Below are 19039 nucleotides of genomic sequence, written 5' to 3'. Positions count from 1 at the left end.
GTCATTACCACTTATTTATTTAATAAACAGAAATACAAAGTTGTCTGACATGTAAATTTGCTTTTAAAGACGTTTTTAAAAGGTATTTCCTTTATCTGATTGTCTGCGTTACCGTGGCGTACCGCTTATAAAAATGTAGCCAGCGCATCATTCATGTTTGGTTATGTTGCTTCCCGTATAGAGCGCGCGCACGTAGTCGAATATCGATATCTCGCAGATTGGATGCAACGCGCGCTCTCTATCAGGTGCCGAGTTAACTACATTTGATAGCCCGCATTCTTTCGTGGCAAGTGTGTACTACGACACGTTAGTTTACGTCAGATTCTAGTGGCTTTCGTTAGAGTTTTTAATGTTGAAGAAAGGTTTTTGTTTAAGGAATTATTAATATAGATTGTTTGGTGTGCTCTTGTATACTCCGCCTTTTTTTAAATAAACGTACTTTCCATGAACGGGTTTTGTTTTTATGAATAACTTTACCTAACAAAAAATTTTTTTCCGCACAATGGTCGCACCCCTACTTTTCAAACTTGATTTTAGAATAAAATCTGCGACGATTATGCGAGAAAACACGGTACATACATAGTGCACAAATAATATCATTATAGAATTTTGGCAGCCAACCAATGGCCCGTGGCTCATTTTTGGTTTGCCACTGTTTGGACAGTGGCCAACAATGTGACACTTCTCAATCAATCAAGATAACACATTCTTGCAAAATTTTAAATTGTATAAGTACAATTTTCATGTGCCATAAATCAGAGCTGTGATTTCACTGAAATAGTGCTCAGTTGCTTACACGTAAGTTTTATGACAAAAAAAAATGGAATAACATCAGACAAAAAATAAAAAGCTGGTGATTGTAGTTGGTATTTAAAAGACTATACATTCTACAAATTTGCCAGCTATATTTTTAAATGTAACCTATTTTAAGTTCTGCCAATGGTATTATAAACACAGCTATCCAAACCATTATCACCACATGTTCTGTTATTTATCAATCAGCTGCCCACAAAACATTATTCCTCCGATGATCGTTAGCATTTGTATCGAACTTAGTAATAATTTTCTCTCATAATCACTTGACACTCACTAAAGGCCAGAGATGGGATCTCAACACCAGTGATTCCTTGAACTTGAGTATCAACTTAAAGTACTGAGGATATAAGTAGCATACTGTATTTGATTTCTAACCATATTAACTGAATTTTAAATAACTTTTTTTCTTATATTTTTTCCATGTCTTATTTCTTTCCTATGGAATTCAGTTACAGAAAAAAAAAAAAAAAATATGACGCCTCAAGTTGAATTGGCTTGAGAAAATTCAGTACGTTTATGATGAAAACTTGACATAAAATTGGGCTTTGAACAACTTAAAATCATGATTCTCACCGCAAGAGACTCTGTGATCTTGGCCACCTGCAATACTTTGTCCTTAGGTAGTTTAAGCATGTACATACTAAAAAAAATTAACAGCTTGATCACTACTCACTCACCTTATCGAAAAGTGCTATGTACAGAGAGAAACCGAACTGGTCCTTGAGGCTGATCTTATCTGACAACTGATTGCACAGTTCCCGAGCTGTGGTGGCCGAGTCTGCCAGCAGAGTCTTCGTGTTGCCATCCATGAACGTGATAGGCAACATGATGGGTTTCTTGGACTTAGTTGCCTACAACAAACATGTCATCCATTCATCACAAGCCCACACTACAAGAGGTTCATTTAAATATGCACAAGATTTTTGTGAATAAATATATATATACATACACATATGTGTGTGTGTGTGTGTGTGTATATATACACACACACATAAACACACACACACACATATATATAATATCAGCCTGATTGATTAGCAAACATAAGTACATTTTTGTCAATTTTTACTATTTTGCATCAAGTTCAATAGAATTAATGCCTCATAACTGAGATATTTCTCTACATAACAGAATCTCCATTTTAGCCAACCTCATAACACAAATGGTCTAAAAAGTGACTCGGCAATCCTTATATACATATATATATATCTACCGTATATGCTAACTTAAATGTGAGTATTAGATTACTATTAGAAGGACTCAGTGTGTTTATTTTACCTTAGTATTATTGTTTTGAAGGAGTTATGAGGTACTGTTACAACCAATAGTACGGTTGAAGATAGTAGGTTTTTTTCCCCCCCTCCTCATAATATTTGTCTTCAGGGAGTAAAGAGGTTTGCTAATTAACCAACTAACAATATGGTTATCTAAGTCCTTCTCTTTATGAGTAAATGAAACTACGAATGTGAAAAATGTTTTATTCTCAAGTATATGTTGTGTGCACACTTGATTCTCCAAGCCCCCATATTCAGAGAATTTGCAACTTCTCTGCATTTCACAACTAATTAACATGGGAGTCTTTCTACGCCATGACTAGCAGGTCTTTCTCACTTTAAGTTAAAATTAAAGGACCAAAACACATGGCAGTACAATTTCACAGAATATAAAATGTTTTCCAATAAACCGGTAAAAAAAAAAAAAAAAAATTAAATAATTATGCCCAATAAAATTTTTTTTTAAACAAAAAACTTATCAATTGTCTAGTACAAGCAACCACCTAAGTAGACCATTGAAAGTAAATTATTACAGAACTGGCAGTAGGCAGGGCTTGTGCGTGATTGGTAGGTCCTCACTTCATGGTAAAATAAAATTAACAGATTTCGTCATAAAAATATCTTGATTTCATCATAAAAATAGTCTCATTTCGTCATAAAAACTGCTCTCTAAAATCATGGAGAAAAATGTAAAAATACAAAACCATATAAACCATACTACAATCATAATCCTTAAATTATAATAGTGATTTTGAGTTCCATAAAAGTAATTTTAACACTATCAGAGTTTAAAAATCATTAAAATAAAAGGCCTATGTACATGAATAAAAAAACATGTTATTCCAGAATTGACAATTCAGTCTCCTAAAGTATTTGGAATTTCTTATCTCCGCCGGGTTTAATGAAAAGAGGAAGTGAAAGAGCATATAATAAAACTATTTTCGGATTTTTAACATTTTTTTCTTCGCAAATACCGCTAAACTACATATTTACTGCCTTCACTTTCAAATTCGAGTGCACGATCGAAAACAGTCACTACTTTAGGCATTTTGAGCATACAAGTCTTACATTTAGGCCTACACAAAATCTCTTTCATACGAAAGCGTCACGATCTATGTAAACAATAACATAGACATATTGGCCTTTGTTCTTATACTCCTCGTGACATGGCCGTAGTAGTAATCTGTGCAGCCAGAGATTTACTCACACGTTTTACAAAACGTTTTTCGCAGGCGGTAATTTCATTTTAAGGTATCGATTCTCGTATTAAATAAACCGTAAATGGGACCGAGTCGTATGGAAATGTGATGAAATACAGAAAGAAAACTATGATTTTAAGCGTAAACGTGATAGCGAAGTATACAACTCGATTCTTGAATCGATACTTTCGAACTCAAAACGTCTCGCAAAAGTCGTATTTATACAGTTGCTACCAAAGCCATTATGTTTGTTTTGATACATGTACGAAGACGAAAAGTGGTTAATAAAGTAGTCTTTAGGTGGGAAATTTGTGTTTAGGAATCTTTACTGATTTTAAAATGTTGTCTATGTTGTTATTAATTGAATTGACCTTTCCAGTCAAAAAATCATGTACAAGTAAGCAGATTTCGGGTCAATTTCGCGAAAAGGGTTTTTTGTGTGGAATTTCATGTTTGAATTAAAATTGCTAACATTTCGCGTTATTTCGCGGTTCGCGAAAATTTCAGTGCCCTAGTGATTGGTGCCTGGGTGCAGGCAGTATTAAGGACCCTTGGAGATGGATAAAATGCCATTAGCAACAGTTCCAATGAAGCTGCAGCAGCGTAAACATAAATGAAGGGGGTTATTCCATGTTCACCTGAAGTTCGAGCCAGCTAGGGGGCTGGTTGCGAGTGCCATTATTGAATGTCCTCTTCAGTCTTTCTTCACAGTACGGTGCGTAGCCAGGCGGGCCCTCGCGGATGAACGCCCGTAGGTAGTTGACAAACTTCTCAGAGGGCGCAAAACACCCCACACACAATGACAACAAAATCCAGCCCCTGGCGTGTGAGGATTTGGAAGGATTGTTTGTCAGCTGCTTACAGATCTGGCAGTAGATTTCATCCCTGCAAAATCAGAAAGAGATTTGATTACAATTCAGTTTTTAACACAAAAGCAATGTACCTACTTTAAGATATAATTATAAGATAATTATTAAAATTTTAAAAACATATGTAAATAATATTCACAACACAACAAATTGTACACAATTAAATGATGATCATTGGTATTGGTTCTGTCACAAACCCACATAGCACGTAAACTAGCAGCAAGCTTGTCACTGTCTTGAATTAGGCTTGCATTGTAAGCTTAAGTCAAACAAACTGGACTCACAATGATCCATCACGTCCATTTGTTTCCCATCCGTTTGTAAATCACGTGACCTCAACACCTCAAGCCAGTCAGAAGGCCTGAAAAATTCCATCTATTCATCTATCCATCCATCACCAAGCTTCCTAAGCTTTTAGTTTCAACTGACGTACGGATGAAATTCAAATTCTAACCCTCAAAATGTAGCAAGGTGTTGCTGGCAACCTGCACTATTTAATAATAAAAAAAAAATTGGTTGTCTGTAAAGTCGGTTTACGGACGATAGTTTAACGTGACGTCATAACAAAACATTGATGAAATGATTGCGTACTTTTATATTCACTATTTTGTATGGATACAAAGGAGTGAAATGAAATCTACAATTTAATTGATAAATTTACTTTTATTTGCACTTATTAATTAAAATATGTTTATTACTTTAACGAAGAGATTATTTTAACTATAACTTTTATACATGTTTGCTATTTAACTTCTTCCAATCTGTGTTATTCTGTTAAGGATAGGATGATGATAGGAAAAGTAGGAAACGAATGGAAGTGAAAAAGTCAAATCGATGGTTGTTCCAATCGAGTGGAAGAGAGATAGATGCGGTGCAAGCGTACAATGAGCATAATGGGACAGCATAACGGGATAATGTGATAACGGGACACTTTTTCGTGCGTGCAGCCGGCGTTCATTGATTTATTAGACGTTGTCACGTCAAAAATTAACAGTTTATTTGTTTAGCTGCTTCCACTAAATGTTCGGAGCTCACCAACTCATGATTCTCACGAACTCATGGTTGCAGCCACCTCTAAAGCTACAGAGTTCACCAACTTCTGATTCTCACCAACTCGTGGTTGCAGCCACATCTAAAGCTACAGAGCTCAACAACTCAACAACTCATGATTCACACCAACTCGTAGTAGCAGCCAACACATTTTAATGTTTGATACAAAGATTGAACGAGACATAAGTGTATTTACTAATGTATGTATGGTAAAATTAAAAATACATTATTAAATAGCAGGGCTATAATAAAATTAAATTTAAGGTGCTTAATTTTCATGATTGTCATTCAGCTACCTAAAGAAGATACATTTTTACCATTATTTAAGAAATCTTGTCAGTTCGAAGCATCAAAATGAAAAAGTATTTGACGGATATGTGGATTATTGAGAATCGCTCAGCTCATTGACTGACAGATTGATGACGGATGGACGGGTGATGGACAGACACAACGGATAATTGAGAGTCCACCTTTAGGTTAGACAATTAAGGCTGGAACTTGCATTCTGCAAGCTTACCAAAGGCTTGAATTTGGCTTGCTCTTTGCACCTAGATGCTGTGGCAAACTTGCTATGGGCTTGGCTTAGCAGGTTTGCTGCAAGCTTGATGAATGGAGACTAGTTAGCTTGAATCACATTTGCTGCAAGCTAACATACTTGCCATAGCAAGTTTGCTGCTAGCTTGATTGAATTTTGAATCAAGCTCTTCTAGCTAGGAACCAGTTTAGCGACAGACAGTAGGGTATACATAGAATTTTAAGTAGGGATGGGGCGAATCCTGATTTCCTCGAATCCGAATCCTAACTCGAATCCTCGACTGGAATTGCCGAATCTCGAACCCAAACCCGAATCTTTTAATAGATGATGTCCACATATCTAATGTAAGTGAGATGTATTCTGCTTGCACTAAAAGTCCCTTGACTTTATCACATGTAGTTTGGTACATTTCTGGTATAAGTGTATATAAAGACAACAATTTTTTCTTGAGAAATTTCAGTTTTAGTACAGATTAGCGGTTAGGATTTTTTCTATAAATAAGGAGGTCTGCGAGCCTAAGAATTTTACTTCGAGCCGAGATCGAGCTTTTGTGGTACAGTTACACTTTTGGGAAATTATTTTTATCTTAAACTTAATATCATGTTTGAATAAAGTATTAAAATGAAGTGGGCTTATTAATTTTGGGTAGCTATTTACAGTGTGTATTTACATTTTGCACTGCTAGAAAAAAAATAACATTTTTTTTTCATTGAATCTTACCTGTTTCCATTGGTTCATTAGTAACTGATATCATCCAACTAACATAACCAAGTATATGTTTGTGTAAATGTAACATATCTTTGGAAAAATTTCACCCTTGTCAATTTTTCTGGAGTCCTTACTGAGCTTCAACAAACTTAGCACCAAAAATCATGTTGTTTGAAAAGTACATTCACATTGTTTCAACATTTCCACTTTTCAGCACAATAATTCTGAGAGAGATTGTCACAGAGTATTAAATTCTGTTCTTTAATCTATCATTCAGAACAATAATTTGTTCTGCACGTTCAGGAGTTAAATTAGCTCTACGATTGGAGATAGTGTTTCCAGCAAAAGAGAAGCGTCTCTCGCTGGCAACCTGCTTGGCTGGAATGCTTTAGTAAAATTGCTTAACCTCAAAATTAGTGTCATAAATATCTGTAACTGGTCATTAAAGTTTAATCAATTGAAAGTAATAAAAATAAAAACATTTTACTTCATTCAATTTACACTTGCAAAAAAAACATACACACAATAAACCTACATGGATATTAAAGTCTTTTTCAATATCCTGAAGTCTGAAATATGTTTACTCATGTCATTAAATGTAGAGCTGTATTGAAGAAGCCGATTTTGCCAATATTTAGTTGAATCGGCATTTCTGCCGACTTCCGATACAGTACGCTCGTTAATTTTCGGCCGATATTACTGAAAAACGAAAGAGACTGCCATAACCTAAAAATCCACGAGTACCATTTTCACTTTTCGTAGTAGTACTGCATTCTTTAAGATCGCATTATTTCTTAGCAACATGTGCCAACCGTACATATCAAAGTTTAACATCCTTTTTTTTTTTAATAATGTTCTTTAATTTAATATGTCATAAATAAATAATACATTACTATCACGGTAAATATACATCTCAGTTGTTACGGTAACTATAGTGCAAATATGGTAGCTATCATGCTTCTGTAGTAATTATGGTATTCTACAAAGAATCTTTTGTTCAATTATGGTAATTATCTTAAAATAACTATTGGGTTTGTACTGTAGTTATGGTACATCATCCATATTTCTTCGTATGTTGTTGTTCATTTGTCTTTTCTTCATATTTACGTGTGTCATTATTTGAGACAAGAAGTTTCAGAAAAAATTTTAACGGACATTATATCACACATTTAATGGCGTAAATGACGAGACCTCGGGCAATTTAGTCGCTTTATACGGAAAAACCTACCATGCGGGACCTCGTAAGCGAGTTTTACTGTATTTTTTTCCCGTAAATAGTAAAAACCGAATCCTTTGACGAATCCTATATCAGACCCGCCGAACCTTCGAATCCCTAGGATTCGGCGGATTCGGCGGATATTGGATTCGGTCGCCCCATCCCTAATTTTAAGTAATACTTTTGACGTGACAACGTCTAATAAATCGATGAACGCCGGCTGCACGCACGGTAAAGTGTCCCGTAACGCACATTGTCCCACTACGGATGTGTCCTGTTATGCTCATTGTACGCATGCGTGGCATCTCTCTTCCACTCGATTGGAACAACCTTCGATTTGATTTTTCAATCATATTTTCGTTGTTTGAATTATTAATATTATGTAATTTAACAATCGTCCACCGATTTTCAGCACAATTGGTAGGGTTATTAATTTCCCGCCTACCACTATAAGAAATAAGTATGGCGGACTACATACGTTTTTAAAACTTCCACAACACAAAACAAAATTTATATATATATATATATACATATAAAATAAATAAATAAAAATAATAACATCTGAAACAATTGTTTACAATATGGCCTCGTGGCCGTGCGGTTTGCATCGCCGACTACCAATTCAAAAGGTTGACGGAACGAATTCCGCACGCTGCAATATCTTCAATTTTGTTACTTGTAAAAATAAATACGGCGTGCGCGACACTACAAAAGTAATAAATATATTTGAATTAATGAATGCAAATAAAAGTAAATTTATCAATTAAATTGTATTCACTCCTCCTTTGTATTCATACAAAATAGTGATAATTCAAAAAAATTATTCAATATTTTTCATAAAAGTATGCAGAGATAGATTTTATCATACAAAAGATAGAAAAATTTAAAAAAAAATTCTTCCTCAAAGAATATAATATTTTTAATGCCTAAATGGTTTGGTTGCAAAAACCTATTACAGCTCAGTCTCAGGCCGAATATGATATTTCATTTTCTTCTGGATCAATCATTTCATCAATGTTTTGTTATGACGTTGTCACGTTAAACTATCGTCCGTAAACCGACTTTACAGACAACCAATTTTTTTAAATGATAAATGACATGCAAACAAAAAATTCTTTTATTTATTTTATTTAGGTGACTTTCCATCATATCAACAGCAAGATCATACATAAAGAAGGGAGTTGGATAATGAATCAGCTTTGTTCTTTAGTCAGGAATATTCTGACACTGTCTGACTTACAGAAGACAGAAAATAAAAATCGAGCTGTTTAAACCAGAATTCAAATCCAAGTCCTCACAAAGGTGTAGTCCGTATTTTTACAGTCATCTTGCTCCAAGGAAAAGAAAATATCTGTGTGTTTTTATGCATGTACGAACATGTCTATTTATCAGCCCGAAGACTGGTTTGATTCTACCAAACCCTTGTTAATTCAGGTCCAAGAAACATTGTAGTGGGACAATACCACCTGACAGCACAAAAAACAACAGGAACCAACACAGCACAGAGAAGGCGTACTAAGCCAGGAGTTCGACTGATGTGGTAGGGAGACCAGTTCCTCCACCCCTCCGTAGCTCACACTGCTGGTCAATGTTATTTTACATTAACCAGTAAAAATGTGTACTACAACAGAAACCAAATTAATACATAAATACACACCTACATTATTCTAACATTCATTTAATTAGAGACACATAATATGTAATCATAACATGTGTCTCTCGAAAAAGGAAAACATTTATTTTGACAGTAACCACGTATGGCATTGTTTATGGAAGATGGAAGAATATAAAGAGGGTGGTCCCGAAAGCTTCAGGAAAGTGTGAAGATGCTGCGAACGGTTTATAACAAGAAGTCACCCTATCACAGAAAACAGTAACAATCGTGGTGGTCAAATCAGAGATGACCATTCCCTGTGTAGCCATTTTTTAAGGCACTTTTTATTTTTGGATAGCATAATTAATATGTAAAGCCACAATTGTTTCAAGTTTATGGTGTGATTGCAGTACTCTTGACGTGCCCTTGATGACCTTGAGCCAGTTATAAACAGTAAGTGGTTACCCAATTATGCCGCCGAAGGATATAACCATGTCATCAATTAATGACCAGTCTAAACATATTTGACTATATACAAGCAAGTGGAGTCTAGCCTGGGGTGACATGAAACAGCAAAATAATCGCAGCTCTATTAATGGGTAGGGACAAGATTATATGGTGAATTGCAGTAAAACCGAAATAACACCGGAACGCATGTCAATACATCGCTAACACTGAAATGCAAGTTAACACATAATATAAACAAAATTCAAGTTATATCATGGAATTAAGCAGCATTTGACAAAAAACTTAATTCATATCACACGGAAAAAAAGGAATCTTTCAATGTTTGAAATTCAAGGAACATCATTATTTCCTGACAAAAATTGTACCAAAGTGCATACATTAGAAAAAATTAATTTAATTTGTTTTATTGTGCATCTCTTATTGAATCCCTTTTAAACCACAAATGCTCGCAAATTTATTTTCATTGTTGTGAAAATATCTGTTTGAGACCAATTTACTACAAATTATACTATAAAAAAACAATAACACTGAAATATTCTGTTTTTAAAATGAAACTGGACTAAAAAAAAAAAAAAAAAAAAAAAAAAAATTATTGACTCTACATGTAACACAAAAATGCAAGTTAATAATACACCAAAAAGCACCGAAATACAATAAAAAAATCATAAAATTAATAAGAATATTTAATCAAAACTTAACTCAGATTACATAAACATAATCTTTTAATATATTAAATTCAATTAATGTAAAATATTCAGCACAGAATTGGTACCAAAATTCATGTAGCTAACAGATTGGGAAAAAAAAAGTATTTTGCAACTGTTATTACTTATTAGTAACAAATGTTTACATTACGATATTGGTACATTTTTCAAATGAACATATTCTTGCTGATTTATTTTTATTGTTCCCAGTAGTAAAGAGATGCTTATTACAAATTATTATGTTGTAAAAATGCGTCATGTATCAGTCAAAATGACACTGTTTTGGTGAAGAGTATCATCAAACAAATATCATATATGTTGAAAATTGTGCTATCTCTATGAACAAACAGAGTTCACAAAAAATAAAAACAATACCACCGAAAACGAAATCTCCACTAATAGGTAGAGTACTAGCCTGAGCTCAGCTCTCAGGATCCCATGCCCGATGATGAAGTGCAGTTTCTCCAGGTTTGACGTGGGCCGACTCTCCAGCCAGGTCTGGTAGCTGTCTGCCGTGTACTCGTCGTCTTGCAGCCTGCGTCGGACGTCCTCCCCGAGCTTGTTCTTGCGCTTGAGCGTGAGCGACACCAGCTTGTGTCTGATGGACCGAGGCTTCTGCTTCAGGAACGTTTCCTTCACATCACACCACAAAACAAGCATTCATTCTGGAGCACTCCTTCCAAAAATAACAATCACACGTGAGCACATCATTTGACTGCCATGTTTTCCCACCTACTAACTAAAAACTATGCATAGTACGGTCGTGCACAAATCAGATAAGAGACAGAACGTGTGCATGAGAGGGGAACAAATATATTCCTGTTACGGACGCGCATGACGTAACAGCTTATAGGGTGGCAAAATGGCGGGAGTTGGAAAATGCTTGTATATCATATATTGTGGCTGAAAGTAATATTAGAACATTTTTCAGGTAATTCCTTTTCAACAAAAAAATTTCATTGAAATTTTCTGGATGAATCACAATAAGAGAAGATAAAAAATTACAACAAAAGTTTTTTTACGTTTCTTAAATACTGTAATGCTCACTAAATACTTTGTCTAATCTAAACCTATAATAACCTAAATTTATAATAATAATAATAATAATAATAATAATAATAATATAAAACATTGTTTACAAACTGTTGATCAGCTGTAGCGAAAACATTACTAGATACTAGTTAAAATATTGAATTAATACACAACCAAGAGATGTTAGATTAATTGAAAAAAAATTTCAATGACTAAAATAATGCATTAACATTCAACTGTGAACTGATTTTGTATTGTATGGTGATGTGCAGAGTCCTGTGCATAGTGTCCTATTCAATCATTCACTCATATCTTAATTGTGAACCCAAATAATACCTACGTTAAGTGGGAGGATTTTGCAATTTTAAAGTCTATAAGGGCAGCACAGGCTGAGTGTGCAGTAAACTGAATATGTAAGCTTGCCATCTTTTTGTCTGCAACTTATCTCTATGTTGTTATTGTCGGAGAACCATCATTATTTTGAATTTTCTTACTTAAAAATGATGGAGAAATCTTCCAGTCAGCTATTTCCACACATAAGAAAAATCGAAATAGAACTAAAATTATGAAATAAAAATTTTGAGATGTTAAAAGATTCTTAAATGCTATTCATGTAATGTAACTTTTTCACTAGTCGTGAGTAGTTTTTCGTTGAAACATTTTGTAACTAATGTTTAACAGACCATTTTGCTGTTAGGTGCATATGCTTCTTAGGTCTGTAATTAGCAATAAAAAACATGGATCAGTTATTATGAAGAAATGCAGTAACTGACAGATTCAAAACAAAACTATGATTTAAATTGTGTGTGTTTGAAAAAAATTGAATATATTTTATAACACTGTACAATATTTTTTCACAACATTGATAAATATATACTTAAATTATTATATTATGCTTATATTAATATATGCTTAAAATTTAATAAAACAACATATGTTTATTTTGATAGCAACACTTACATCCATTTTAATGATAACAGGGTGTAATGTAATTTTTAGGTGTGTTTTAAATAATGTATGACTACATTCTATCTATGACACTACTAGATATATCTGTAACATAGTCTACTGATTAATTTTGCAAGTTAAACATGAATTTAATATTTATGATAAGAAATTTGCTTAAAATAATATTTGTCTCAAATAAAAGAAATACACGCCTTTAATTTATCCTCACGTAATAAACATTTAAATACAATAATGTGATTCAAAAATTTCTGAATATATTTTCTTTAATTTGAATAGCAACTACAGGATATTATCATTTCTCAATTTAACAAGAACTGTGAATAATATTAAAAATAATAAACTATACTAATTACATACATTTTAAAACTTGACCAAGAAAATTGTATTACAATTGGAATTGGTTAACGTTTTTGAATAAACAAACAATCAAAGTAAAACTTAGTTGTCAAAATATTATGAGTTGCAATCAAATCTTTCAAAAATTAATAAAGCTATGCTTCTTTATTTTTAAGTTAACTAATTTAAGTCACGTAGACAAACAAGAGATTCTACTCATCAGTCAAGGTCATCCCTAATCCTGCGACTTGATTGGGAATTGTATGTTAAAATTTGTTTCCTATATCTTCTACCTTTTTGTTTAGATAAAAATTTTGTACTTTGTTTGTTTGTTTGTTTGCTGCAGTTATAAAACACAAATCATTGTACATGTTAATATTGCTGAAAACATATTGGTAAGTATTTTATTTTACATTTTAAATATTCAGGAAGAACTTAAAAGTGGTCTGAAAAACAGGCTGTAAGGTATTCAAACATAGACTTTGCCAGATTATTCCTTTTATTCAGCGGTGGCATATGTCTAACTTTATTAGTACACTAAATATTTTGCATTTTGCATATTCAGCTTTTTTTTCTTCTGCCCGCGAGCAGGTTCACATACGTCTGTCTTGCGTGCAGCAGCACTTCTCTCCCACCCTCGGGCCATCATAACTCTGTCTCTTCCTCCTTAGTGCCGATAAATATTCCGAATGGTGTGGAGTACTGTGTTAATGACATGAGGATAGTTTTGACCATCCCCAATCCACTAACCGAATCTGTTGATGTATGTGTCAAGGATTATGGAAGCCATTGAAAAGGCTCTTGATCCCGCGGTGATGAAAGTTGATAGACTCGTACTGAACAAAACTAAAAACCAAGCTGAGCAATATATGATTTTGGTAGCTATGTTTTCAGGTGGAAAATGGGTAAACTTTGCCAAAAGAGGCTCTTATCACACATGCTGTATGAGAGCTGGACTGGGCCATGTCAGTGGTTCTTGTTGTCACTTCAGCCCATGATGAAAAAAAAAATGGTAGAATCCTAAAAAGCACTTCAAAACTGTTTTTTAAAGAAGAGAGAAATACTTTTCAGTTTGCTGATTCCAGCATGAACATGGCCCTCCAAAATAAAAAAGAGACAACAGAACAACACTTCTGGCCCTGATTTGGAGTATGTTCCAGATGCCGAGGACATTTTATGTTCTGAATACTTGTTAACTCCTGAGGAACTAGCTACAAAGATGAAGTTAATCCTTGAAAAGTCTGAACGGTACAAAGATGAAGTTAATCCTTGAAAGTCTGAACCAGGACACAACAACATTACAGCATATTCATGAGTTGGAAAGAAGTACCTACTATTGGTCTACACAAGAACACTCATATTCATATGGCACACTTATAGCATCTAATTTCGGTTCTGTTGTAAAAAGAAGACCACATACATTCTGCCACTGTATAGTCAATTTTGTAGCGCTAAATTTCAAAGCCGTTCAATTTGGATGAGTGAACGAAAATGTGGCTAAGAATATGTATTACAATCTAAAAATTTAAGTCAAAGATTGTGGCTTTTTGTACATCCATGCTTTCCATTTTTTGGAAGATCTACGGGTGGACTAGTGACGGATGATGTTTGCTGGAAGTTACATGCTTATTTTTGGTTACGGATGATAAATTAAACTGCTATGTTACAAAAAAGAAAAATACGTATCCACAAGAAAAACTTGGCCAGTTGCATCTAAAGAAAACCCAAAATTATTTTTACCAGATTCATGGGCAATTTACTGTCTGCAATAGAAAATATTGTGTCTTTGTAGTTTATATGAAAAATGACTTCCATCTTGAAAGAATTTTGTTCGACAAATAAATATGGGAGAACTGCAAGCTTCCAAAACTACAACAATTTTTCGAGGAATGCTTACTTCCATAGATAGCAGATCCATTAATTTCACAAAGCCTAAAGACACAAGAGCCTAACTTTATAAAGGAAGCTCAAGAAACATGAAAGAAAAAATCAAAGGGATTACTTCAGTCATGGTTTCTTTATTTCACTTAAGTTTTATGCATTTGTTCTATTTTCAACACTGTTATATGATTGTCATAACAATACAATTTTTGTTTTAAGAATTCTCGATATTAAACACATATTTTATGTTTATATGTAAATTAAATGAGGACTTACTAATTTATATACATACATTATTTAACTAAAAGTAATTTTATGTGTATCGTAGAATTCAAAGTGGTAGAAAGACTATAATTTCCCTGTTTAAAAAGTATGCCGACATGTTAATTTCAATCTTTAATGTTTTACTATGCTGAAAACGTAAGACTGACGACTTAGCAACCCTGCATGTGGGGTAAGCCTCATCCGAACTAAGCGCTCTGCTTATAAATTCACTTAAGATAATTTGTCAACGTAGTATTTTACTTCAACTCCACATAAACTGGTGTCCTCCTATCTATAATATATAGACATCATTCGTCGAAAAACAATTTACCATCATCGCAGGTTTATTTATTCATCCTACTGAATAAAATTAATATTAATTTCAATCACACTAAATCACACAAAGCTTTTCAAATTTTAAAAAAGGTCTTAACTCACATCTGATGTGTTTAACAGTTGGACTTCAACTGAATGTTCCAAACGATTGACCTGGAAATAGTACTAGCTTCTGTCTTCTAAATTTGATAGCCAATCAAAATTGCTCTTACAAAATATGACATTTTACTAGAAAACATTATTTAGTAAATTACAACCCCATTTTCTCAATAAAAACAATGTCATTGCATTTGCCATTATAAATTTAGTTATTTAGGGGGGGGGGGGGAGAGGGGGGGAACAATCTTTCTTGATATTACTTAAATAAATTATGATTTTATGATACATGAAAAATATAATTTAGTAATTTACAAAGCATCATTGCCATTAACTGTAAAAAAATTGCATAATCAAAGATATTAAATTAAACTAATAAATCACAAATAAAATAAAATTAAACCATTCATAGGAGGTAACATTGGAATCGCAAAGAGAAATTTTGAAAGAAATATTTTAAAACATAAATTAGCAATAATTGCTTTCCTTTAGTCACCTGACTTTAAAAAGAATATTCCTTAAAAGGAATTTGTATTTTGTGCATTTTTAATAATAAATACTTGATTGTGTACTGTAATGATACCTTGAAAATGCATTTATATTCTACAATATTGAGGAAAATAATTTTACAGAAAATTAAATAAAATCCTTGCCCAAAATAAGTTAAAATATTAATAATTCTAGACTCTAGTTATTTAATTAAAAAGTAAAAATAATACTTTAATGTGCTTCTATCATTGGATTAAAGTACATTCTACAATCATGAAATAAATTGGAGCCAAACGTTCACTCTGAAGAGCCAGGCGTCCACACTTGCACCGGCATTTCAGTTGAGCAAGACACAATAATATCAGCATACATAGCTTCAGGTTGTTTCGTTACTGTTGCCTGCTGCACTGCTATACACTGGAACTGATCATGTTTAATAAGCAGGGGGCAAAGCAGACCAAGGTAATAAATTGTAACAAACGACTGCCGTAAGTGTGTGACCACTACTAGCTGGAAGGACCTCAACGCACCGGATCCATGCCCATCATCTGCGCTTCTTGGAACTCCTTGCTGCGAATGAAGTTCCTGCCCAAAGTTGCCGTGACCTTGGACATGACTGAGGTGTTGTCTCTGTCCATGGTGTGGTAGCGGGGTTCCGGCAGATCTCCCGTGAACCTCAGGATCGTGATCCACAGAGCTTGCGCCGCCTAGAACAACGTGACGCACTCTTGGAAAAATATTTTCACTGATTTCAGCTGTTTAAAAAAAAAATCCAAATCTAATTAAAAAACAGTAACTAATGATTATTGACTAAGAACGTTAATAGTCAAAACACGACAATTTGCACTTACTCATGTGCAGTGTAATTGAGTTATTGAGATCTAATCAAGGGTAAAGACAAATTTGCAATGTTAAGTTGTCCAAAAATTTTAGTATGTAGCAACATTTATTTGGCAAGACTAATGAATAATGATACTAGAAAAAAAATGGAACTAGGAAACCTTTATGTCAAGTCAAATATATTAAGTCCATATTTGTTGTATTCATTAGTGATGGGATTTTCGATACTTCAATACCTCGATACCTTCGATACTTGACTGTATCGCAAAGTATCGAGTATCGAAACTGTAAGTTCGATACATTTTTTCGATACCGGAATGCTTGTTCATTTGTATTGAATTAAGTTTTGAGTCACCATCATACAAAATACAACTACAGTAGAACCTCAATGATACGTTCCCGTTTCATACATTTTCCCGTGTCATACGCCAATTAATTTTGGTCCCACCGAAAGTACTATATTTACAATGGTTTACTTTCCCGGAACATACACTTATAAAATCATTAATTTCCCGTTTCATATGTTTATACGAAGCGGAAAAGTCCTAAAATTCACAAATTTTTTTGTTAGATATATTCCTCCTGATAAATTACGTTTTAATTAATGCTTTTATTTTGAAAAACGTTCATTGTTTACCTTTGCAAACGTAAGGGCGCGGTTACACGGGAGTCTGAACTAGTTCAGGTGAACATGTTCAGCTGTTGAGTGCGGTTACACACAGTCTGAACATGTTTCGTTCGAGGCAATTTCCCATTTAACTTAAATAGGTTGGCAAAGTAGTTCAGATCGACATATCTTCTACATTAGCCTCTGATTGGCTGTTTAGAATATAAACAGTCTTTTGCAGAAATTCAAGATGGAAAGTGTTTCTGGCACAAGTTCGAGTAATATTTTACCGAATGCAACAAAAAAAATCAACAGATAATTATATATATATATATATTTTTTAATTGATCCTGACCTTAATTTTCTTAAAACTGAGATAGGTACTCTCGCTCAAAAAATAATAAAAAATAAGTTTAAAAATTTTACTGTGCATGTTGTTTGAATTCCCGATTTGTTAAAAAATATTGAGCAATATGTAAACACATTCCATTTATGCTGATAATGCTGTATAAACAAGTGAGAAAATCCCGCGTTTTCTGGATACAATTACAAAATAGAGATCAACAACACAGTCATTCGTTGACAGTAGAAAATCGGTTTTAGAGCTAAACACACTTTTCAGCAACTACCGTGTAACCGTACACTTTCGCGTTTGTAAACGTGTTTACTTAAACATGTTCACCTGAAGTAGTTCAGGGTCCCGTGTAACCGCGCCCTAAGAAAATAACTTTATCGCACCATAGATATGGATAGTATCAGGAGTATCAGGAAGACTGTGCACTTCGCTAGTAGCATCTATGGCCAGCACTAAGCGTGTCTAGTGCCACAAACTAGCAATGATTATGAAAATGGTGCACGCGCTTTACCAAGGCACGGATCTCATATTTTGTGCATTCATTAATCTTTGAACTGAATATACCAGTTTGTTATTGTTTTCTTTTTCTTACGATCGGATTGTTTTGTATTTTAAGTTTCTCAAGTTAAAATTTTATTGAAAATTGTTCTGTTGCATAAAGTTGTTTGTAAAATGAAACAAAAAAGCAAAAATTTCTGATTTTCTTTTTACAATAACCTAATTTTTTTATTTCTAATTTAGGCTTGGTGACTTTTCCCCCCCTCCAAGAAAGGACTTCAAACATTTTGTAAGGCCACTGTTTCTCATGTCAGATTTACTTGATTATGGACTGTATTTTACATTTCTGGTGGTTTTATTATATGTATATATAATGATAAATTCATATCATTCATTAATATAATGCAATTATTTACACATTATATATTTAAGTTTAGTCTGACATTGCGCTAGTATGATAGATTGAATTTATATAGTTTAAAACTAATTTATGTTATTTGTAATAATTGTTACTTAATAGGAAAATATTTTTCCCTGGAGTATCGAAAGTATCGTAGTATCAAAAGTATCGAACTGAAAAAACAATACAGAATCGAGTATCGAAAGTGTGGTATCGTTAGAGACCCCGAAAAATGGTGAAGCGCGAAATTCACGAAATAACGCGAAAGTTTGATACTTTAAACAAATTATGCGACTTTCCTATGATTTCGACATAGTCGCGAAATTCACGAATTTTTGCACAAAATTCACGAATTTTCGCACAAAATTCACACATTTTCGCGCGAAATTCACGCTTTTTCGCACAAAATAATTTCCTTATGTCGCAAGTTCTATTTATTTACGCCATCATAAACATAGGCGTGAAATAAACATAGACTGAAAGACTAGTGCCATGATATTATC

The 19039-nt window shown here is 33.6% G+C and overlaps 1 protein-coding gene across 1 annotated transcript in view; it reads right to left on the bottom strand.

Moving 5' to 3' along the window:
* The window catches only part of LOC134542154 (myosin-VIIa), a 250169-nt gene that overhangs the window by 65286 nt on the left and 165844 nt on the right, over window positions 1-19039 (bottom strand). Inside the window, exons 21-24 of the mRNA XM_063386174.1 lie at window positions 16367-16543; window positions 10849-11066; window positions 3928-4174; window positions 1494-1667 (exon numbers count right to left, since the gene is read on the bottom strand). Of these exons, the coding sequence (XP_063242244.1) occupies window positions 1494-1667; window positions 3928-4174; window positions 10849-11066; window positions 16367-16543 (816 nt within the window). The remainder of the gene's footprint in view (window positions 1-1493; window positions 1668-3927; window positions 4175-10848; window positions 11067-16366; window positions 16544-19039) is intronic.

Source organism: Bacillus rossius, chromosome 1 (assembly GCF_032445375.1).
Source record: "Bacillus rossius redtenbacheri isolate Brsri chromosome 1, Brsri_v3, whole genome shotgun sequence".
Classification (NCBI taxonomy): domain Eukaryota; kingdom Metazoa; phylum Arthropoda; class Insecta; order Phasmatodea; family Bacillidae; genus Bacillus; species Bacillus rossius.
This window is presented reverse-complemented; position numbering and strand designations above follow the sequence as displayed.